At 49.8% G+C, this 8,138-nt stretch overlaps 1 protein-coding gene across 1 annotated transcript; it reads left to right on the top strand.

Annotated features, from left to right (window-relative positions):
- The first annotated feature begins 3,640 nt into the window (after window positions 1–3,640).
- Window positions 3,641–7,084, top strand: CRYAA (crystallin alpha A). Its single transcript, XM_039729406.1, has 3 exons — window positions 3,641–3,919; window positions 4,856–4,978; window positions 5,999–7,084. Exons 1-3 carry the CDS (start codon window positions 3,731–3,733, stop codon window positions 6,206–6,208), a joined length of 522 nt encoding a protein of 173 aa, XP_039585340.1. The 5' UTR covers window positions 3,641–3,730; the 3' UTR covers window positions 6,209–7,084.
- Window positions 7,085–8,138: the final 1,054 nt, after the last annotated feature.

The raw sequence follows: 8,138 nt of genomic DNA on the forward strand, positions 1-8,138 counted from the left end.
AGGGTGATGGGGTACACTTGACTTGAGCAGAAATGCAGATCAGAGCAGAGTCTGCCTTTCTTGGCTCTCCAGGGGCTGCAGAAAACCAGCTGGGAACAGGACCCCCTGTTCTGTCAGCACTTCAGAATCTCCTACAAACCCTCCAGTCACTGCTGACCAGTCACTACACCTGACCAGTGACTGTTCCACTTCAATATTTGCTTTTTTCTTCACCCTGAGTTGCATAGAGCTTGGCAAGGGGGTCGGAGACAGCCCTGGGCTCACCTGGAAATGGAGAGGTGGGAGTCAGTCATGCAGACAAACTGAGAGCAGCTAAACTCAAGCAAGGGCTGTGATTGCTGATGGCAGCTTCACTCAGGAACATGGTCTGGGATTTGTCCTGGGCAATATCCTCTACTGAATGTCTCACTCACATGCTGGCAATTGCACATCATGGTTTAGGAAGGGATTATTTCAAAGGTAAGCTGGACAGCAGAACATTCTAGAGGAATTTCTCAGTTTAACTCACGTTCTAAACTTGCAATGAATCTTTCAGAAAAACTGCCTTTGATGCATTGCTCTTGGATGTGCTCATGACCAGATGCATTAATTTTCTTCCATTCAATTTCTGCCAACAAATCTCACTGCTGTTGCTCAGCAGGTGATAATGATGCTCAAATGTTGTGTGTCTTGTGAGGTCTGGTCTGCTGAAATGATGCAAAATGATAATTTTCTTTTGTCACACGGAATTCCCACTGGATGGGATTCATCTCAGCAGCTTTGCCTGTCCAGAAGGAGATTAGAATTAGGATTGCCTGCTCAGCTCCCTCCTGAGACACAGACACTGCTGAAAGGGGTCTTGTTTCACCCTTCCTGCCCACCCACATGATGATGTGATCTGGAGGCATCTGTCCCTCCACTGACTGGACAGACAGCATGGATAACTCATCTGAACAGGACACAGAAGTTTTAGACCATTGGAAGTCACATGTGATGCATCTCAGGAGGTTGATTTTTTCTCCAGTGACATACAGGCCGTGTGAAGTCTGCATCAGATAAAAACCCTGTAAATTAAATTTGCATTGCAGTGAAAGATTTTTGCCCACAAAAGCCAAAAATGTCTGTCCAAGACATATGGATATGATTAATTCTAGGGAAAGCTGTGAAAATGTAGGTCCAGAAGAAAGTAAAGACATTAAACCACAGAGTTGGCTGACGCTTTTCAATTATTTGAGTGTGTGGTAATATACATAAATTCAGACAAAATTCAGTTGAAGACATATTTCTAATTTTTCTCTAAAGCTTTCATCTCTCTGAAGGGCTCTGGTTCCCTGTGTGTTGCCCACTGGCACAGGTTGCCCAGAGGAGCTGTGGCTGCCCCATCCCTGGAAGTGCTCAAGGCCTGGTTGGATTTGGCTTAGAGCAGTCTGGGCTCCCTCCTTCCTCCTGGCCTCAACAATCCAAGGAATAATCTGGGGAACACTCTGGAGGTCAGAGCTCAAGGGCTTGGCAGTTTTGTGAGGACTGAAGGATGCCCAGAGGGGATCCTGCCATGGTGTGCATTGCTCCCTGTGCTCCCACTGATTTGGGAAACACAAAGAGGATGTTCCCAACACACTTTAGGGATGGCATACACCCCTCACCCCCTCACCTGGGGCCCAAATGGTCTGTCAGACCCTCAAATCCCTCTCATTTTCTGTGTAAGCAGTTTCCACAGTTCCTCTACCAGCCAAATAAATAACTTGCTTTGTGTGCTCCAGTGAGTGCTTTGGGATTTGAACTTGTTCTGTGTCTCTCCTCTCATTTTTCCTCTTATCCTGCACATCAGGTGATGCATTCTCCATCAGGTCCCTGCTGCCAGTTGGATAAATACAGGCTAGCAGGTCTCTGGAACTGGAACTGGCTGAGGAGAGATTTTTTTCTCTGCCAGGACAAATCTCACTGAGTTCTTGAAGAAAAAAATCTCGGTAGTGCTTCATGACTTGTTTGCTTTCCCTCAAACAAAATGACAGATTTGGTACAATGGGAATAAATGAGGGGTTAGGTCTCTCTCTTGTGATTTTTCCCTCTATGGCTTGAGGAGTGATTGATCTCTTTTTGACACCTGAGTTTAGAAAATCCTTCATGCCTGAGAGCCAAGGCTGGACCATGGGGCCTTTTCCTGCTGGAGCTACCTAAGGTGGAACCTAAGCTCTTGTCTGTCTTCTTAGCAGTCTTTACTGTGGTTTTGGATGTTTTTCTGCTCAAGCTTTTGCTTTTCATGAAGGAAAGCCTCTGTAACAGGATCTTCTGGTTTCTACAATTCCTCCAAGGCCAAGGATTTTCCAAGACCACACAGTGCCTGGATGCCAGGTGATTCCCAGCTGAATATCACTCAGTGATAGAAAAGCCTCAGTGCTTTTCTCAGCTCAGCTCCTCTGGCCTGGAATGATCTGGTTTCTCCCAAAGAAGAGGGCAGGATCTCAGCCACTTTTGGTTTCTTTAGTCCCTGACAATGTGAGAGGATGATTCAGCCCCTCATATCTGAAGTGTCTTTTGAAAGTGCCCTCTCCTCTTTTTCTTTTGTTCTCTGCTGACTGCAGAAGGTTCTGAGATGCACAAGACTCCCAGCACTGGTGCTTCTGCTGCTCAGCAGCTCCTGGAACGCAACCCCTGCATCTCTGGATGGGATGGAAATGGGGTTTCAGCTGTGGCCACAGGCTGTGAGCCCTGCTGTGGGGCTGGGCAGCCTGGCTGCCCTTTCAGTGCCCAGCCACCTCAGCTCTCTGGCAGAGCCTGCGGCTGCGGCGGCGGGCACGCTGCCCATTGCCCGGCAGCCCAGGGTGCCAGCTGACCCCTTAAAGGAGGCTTTAAGTGGAACAGAAATGAAAAACAGCTGTAACCAGAAATGCATGTTAAGCAGGATCTGTGCTGTGACACCATGAGATAAATGGATCTCCCACACCACTCCTAAATCAAAACAAGGACACTCTCAAGAGCAGCTTTGGGACTGATGTTGTGATCGGAGACCAAGCTTATTTTTCTTTCTTTCTTTTGCGAAAGTATTTTTTGTTGAAAGTTTTTGTTTTGTCAGACAAAAAATGATGCTCTGCATCATTTGTTAGTCCTGCTTCCCTGCCAGTCCTGCCATGATCCCTGTGCTAGGGGTGTCAGGCCCCTCTCAAGTGGCAGAGGCACTTTGTAGCATGTTACAAAAAAAGTTTCCCCTTTTCAGCCTGAATCTGACCCTTTTTTCCTTGCTTGGAAGAAAGCTGTTTCATTTATTTGGAAGAAATATTGAGTTTCTGCTTCAGGGAGAGGCAGAAAAGAAGCAAATTAATGAAACCCAGGGTCAGATTACGAAGACCCATGGAGCAGATCTCTTTCACAAGCATCTTAGAGTTGCCCACCAGGGTGTCCTGCTCAGCCTGCTTGATTCCACAGGGGACATGCCAGCACCCCTGGGCACCCCGTGCCTCATAGCCTGCTGCCTGGCACCATCCCTCCAGGACATCTGGCACCGATTCCAACCAGACTGTCATTTCCAGGTCAGTCTCCGCATTTCTGCTGACCACGTTGCCTCCATCATGAGATCATGTCTTTCCAGAGGAATCCTGCTAATGCCTTCATTCTGCCAGGCCGGTATATATAGGGGGAGCTTCCCTGGGGCTGCACTCCAGCCAAGGCATCGCCGTCTCCCCAGCAGCGGCGCTGCCCCTTCTGCTCTCCCCTTGCAGCCACAGGTCTCAGCAGCAGCAGCAGCAGCAGCAGCATGGACATTACCATCCAGCACCCCTGGTTCAAGCGTGCTCTGGGACCCCTCATTCCAAGCCGTTTGTTTGACCAGTTTTTTGGAGAGGGTCTCCTGGAGTATGACCTCCTGCCTTTGTTCTCGTCCACTATCAGCCCCTACTACAGGCAGTCCCTCTTCCGCAGCGTGCTGGAGTCGGGCATTTCAGAGGTAAGGGCCCTTTCATTTCCTCTCCTTTCCTTCCTCTCCGTGCTGCTCCTCTCCACCCACATCTCACACTGCTCAACCCCATGTGAGGGGACAAGGAAGACCCCAAAGCCAGGCAAAGCCACCCACCCCTTCTTGGGCACAAAGGGAAGCCCTCGCTGGGGACAAAGTTTCCCTTCGAGAAACAGGAACCATTCTGCCTCCTTTTGAGGGTTGTTTCCAACACAAGAAGGCTGGTTTTGTTGCTCTGTGCCCATCTTCTATGTAGTGAAGAAGAGCAAGGCTGCTCCCAGAGTAAGTGCCTGTGAGGGCAGCTTGCCAGGGGAGTGCAAGTGGGAACTTTCTCCACCTTCTCCTCCACCTTGGGAGCTTGGTGGTTTTTGCAATCCCTCTCTAAAGGACCCCTGAGCAATTTTCTGAAGGGAACTGTAGGGGAATGTGTAGCTGTGGGGGCCATGATCTGAAATTCAGGTCCAGGTGCTTTCTGTAGCCCTCTCTTACTGCTTTCCTCCCAGAGCGATGACCACAACAAAACCATAAATCACTGAAAAGACAAAACACGTGCTACCAGAGAGTCCTACACTGGTTTCCATCCCCTCTCTGTGCCTGGTCCATCTGGCAGGTCACTGAATGCTAAAGGGTGCCTGGCACAAGAATAGCAGCAAGGAGTAACACCTCTCCTGAGAGCAGTAGCCAAGGTGCAGACACCAACCATGTCTTTTGGTGTCACCTCCCACAGCCTCCCAGGGACCCTGTCACCTCCCACAGCTTCTCAATGTCCCTGGGTCCCCACAATGAGAAGAAGACCCCCGCTGAGGTTCACAGTCACAGAAGGACAAAGTGCCAGACCAGCCCTTTTTTGGCCTTTGATCTGTGGTGATGTCGGCAGTGCCCCACACCCAGAGCTGGGGCCTCACTGTGTGACAATGCTCGTTTCAGGTGAGGTCTGATCGGGACAAGTTCACAATCATGCTGGATGTAAAACACTTCTCTCCCGAAGACTTGAGTGTGAAGATTATTGATGACTTTGTGGAAATCCATGGCAAGCACAGTGAAAGGCAGGTAAGTGGAGGTGACGGTGATGGTGGAGCAGCTGGGGAGTCCAGCTCTGTTCTCCTTCTTTCTCAGCTGAAGGAAAAAAAAAAAAAAAGGATATATCAGAAGGAGTTAATTATGAATTGTCATTATTGGCATGGGCTGTTTCCATAGAGCCCCCACCTGATATCTGACAATAACGAGCTAATCCACCCCTCTTTTGTTTATTTTCGATCATCATCTCCCATAACCATCAGATGACCATGTCCATTGTTCACTAATAACACTGGGCCAGACACAGAACATCATCTGGCACTGCTGAAGCATGGCTGAGTTTTCATAAGCCAGAATCCTTAGTGAAAACAGAGTTTTTGTATGCCAGTCTGGGAGAGAAAAGCAAGAACAAACAAAACAAAAGAAAACCAACCAAGTGCCTCAGGCTTGGAAACTTTTAACATGGATGTCATGGAAATATCTGTGGGGGTCGAAAAGTGAATTATACCAGCAGGGGTTTAATTCTTCTCATACACATTTTTGGCCAGACAAGGCTCTAGCCTAGAAACAGTATGTATTTTTAAATATAGTTATTATTCTCATGGCCAATTAAAAAAAAAATAATTGCACTTCTCATTCTTTGGGCCAAAAAAAGAAGGGAGTCAGGATTGTGTGCTTTGGCTGACACAGCATTGCAGCCTGGTAAATAAATACATGGGTGCACACGTCTGCCTTGCCTTTACCTTCCCAGGCCCCCAGACTTTGTTTCCAAGCATCCTTTGAAATCAGAAGCTCAAATCAGATCCCAGCCTGGCATCAAACTATGGCCAAAATCACTCCCTGCTGCCGTGCTCAGCTCTCGCAGCTTCACAGGTGTCAGGGGGGACACCTGCCCCGACAAACCTGTAAAACTAAACCCAGCAGAGGTGTGCCCAGCAGTCCTGGCAGTGCAGCGTCACAGTAAGCCAGGGTGATTGTGGATCTCCTGCCCTGAGGGAGCTGGACACAGGGAGTTTCTGACACGCCTTCCCCCCTTTCCCCACTGCCTCTCAGGACGACCACGGCTACATCTCCCGGGAATTCCACCGCCGGTACCGCCTGCCCGCCAACGTGGACCAGGCTGCCATCACCTGCTCGCTGTCCAACGATGGCATGCTGACCTTCTCGGGCCCCAAGGTCCCCTCCAACATGGACGCCAGCCACAGCGAGAGGCCCATCCCCGTGTCCCGTGAGGAGAAGCCCACCTCCGCGCCCTCCTCCTGAGCCCGCCGGCCGCCGCGCTGGGCAGGCTGCCACCTCCCGCAGGCCTCGCTCCCGGAGCCTTTGCGTAGATATCAGTGAATATCTGGAGGGGTTTCTTCTTCTGTTGGTTCCTCCCCCACTCTGTTTCCTCCTTTTTTTTGTTTTCCTTTTTTTTGTTTTCCCCCTCTTCCCTTGGGTGGAACGAGGGGCTGGGTGAGCGGCTGGTGGACTTGGAAGCTTAAACCTCATGGGGATGGCAGGGATGGCAGTGCTGTACTTGCTGAAAGGGTCTTTGTCCGGTGCTGTAGCCCCTACCCACCATCAGGTAGGAAGGAGTGCACGAGTAACGCTGGCTGCTGGTGCACCAAGCCTCGAGGCAAGGCTTGGGACAGGGGAAAAGCCCTGCAGAATTGCTGTACCCCGCTCAGGGTTAAACTGGTTACTCTCAAACAGCAACAGAGCCAAGCCCCACACTCAAGACCCCGCGTCCCTGTGACGAACCTGCCATGAGTTCCTTCAGCCGCAGGAGAAATAATGACAATAATAATAACTACCAATAACATCTCACCTTTGGGGGGTTGCAACGTGTATTTTTTTTTTTCCAGCAAAGTGTTTAAGTGTCTCTGTTCACACCTCTGCCCTGTCATTTCCCTTCGGGACAACTGGCAGGAGGACAAGCACGTCTTTCCACTGTCTCTGTAGGCCCTCGGGGGGGAGAGAGGGGGGCTCACCACTGTGCAGAGGCTTCCCATCCCCAGCCAGCTCTCCCCAGCCTGTGTGTGACACACTGTCTCCCTTGCTCTCTCCTGTAACTCTAGGGTAGCTCCACCTCTCCCTCTGGTATCTGGCGCTCAACCTGAGAACGTGGTCAGTGGCGGTCAATAAATGAGATAGGAAACACGCAACCAGCGTTGGGGGTTTCATTTGTTCCTTTGTAAGGCTCTTGAAGGTCACTGTGGTGCCCAGCACCACTTGGAGGATGTGCTTTCCACCGCTGGAAGTACTTTTGTGAGGATGGTTTGCCTTTCCTTTTGTGTTCCCGTTATCCCTCGTGCAAGCAAAACCAGAAGGATCAGAGAAAGAACAAAACCCAGCAGCCTGACCACCACACCATTCCTTCAGACCGCTGGGTCAGTACAAAGAGCACTTCAAACCTCATGCCCATGGAAGCACAGGACAGCTTTAATCTGAAATTAATGTTAAGGTTGTTTGATGGCAGGGCGGGTGGGGTGGAGGTACGAGCTCTCCCTGCAGTTGCCACACATGAAATCCACAGCTCCAGTGTACACGAGTACCCAAGAGTAAAGGTTTCAGCACTTATGCTCTGCTCAAAAAGATACCACACAAATGGACATCCAGGGTGTTCAGGAAAGGCCCCCACATCCCCATAATTTACCACATAGGTATAATAATCTCAGACAGTTTTTGCTGTGCCAAAAAGCTGAGCCCACCAAACTCCTCCTCTTTGATGCTGATTAGCTGTGAAAAACAGAGGAAATAAATGCAGTTGTTTGTTGCTTGGGTTTTTTTTCCCCCTCATGGCGTGGGCTTAGATATTAATATGAGCCATAAACACAGAAGCTCTGAGACTATTTAAATTTAAAAGCCACTTGCTTCTGCCATATCTAGGCCAAAACTCAGGGAGTGCTGGGAGTTAAGGAGCAGAGGCATCACTGCTTATCCAGGAAAAGTGAGTGTGCTCCAGGGCTCATCCCAGTCCCTGCCTGCATCCCCTGAGGGTTCATTACTGGCACCAGCATCACAGCACCTGTGGCAGAGGCTGGGACAAGGCTGCAGGAGGGGGAAAGTGCTGCAGATGCAGAAGAAGGAAAAGGAGGGAGATTACTGTCTGGTAATTAGAAAGCAATAAATCCCCTCAGCGTCTGACACTCTTTTAAACCAATTTTTTACTGAGATTAATTACTGGGCACTCTCAGAGCTTTCTACCACA

Source organism: Passer montanus, unplaced genomic scaffold (genome assembly GCF_014805655.1).
Source record: "Passer montanus isolate IOZ18808 unplaced genomic scaffold, ASM1480565v1 scaffold69, whole genome shotgun sequence".
Taxonomy (NCBI): domain Eukaryota; kingdom Metazoa; phylum Chordata; class Aves; order Passeriformes; family Passeridae; genus Passer; species Passer montanus.

What these genes read in the sequence shown, in the direction of transcription:
- CRYAA (XM_039729406.1), top strand. Translation starts at nt 3,731, where the DNA reads ATGGACATTACCATCCAGCACCCCTGGTTCAAGCGTGCTCTGGGACCC. An exon ending in TGGAGTCGGGCATTTCAGAG is followed by an intron (nt 3,920 to 4,855) that starts GTAAGGGCCCTT and finishes TGCTCGTTTCAG; the next exon opens with GTGAGGTCTGATCGGGACAA. An exon ending in GCAAGCACAGTGAAAGGCAG is followed by an intron (nt 4,979 to 5,998) that starts GTAAGTGGAGGT and finishes ACTGCCTCTCAG; the next exon opens with GACGACCACGGCTACATCTC.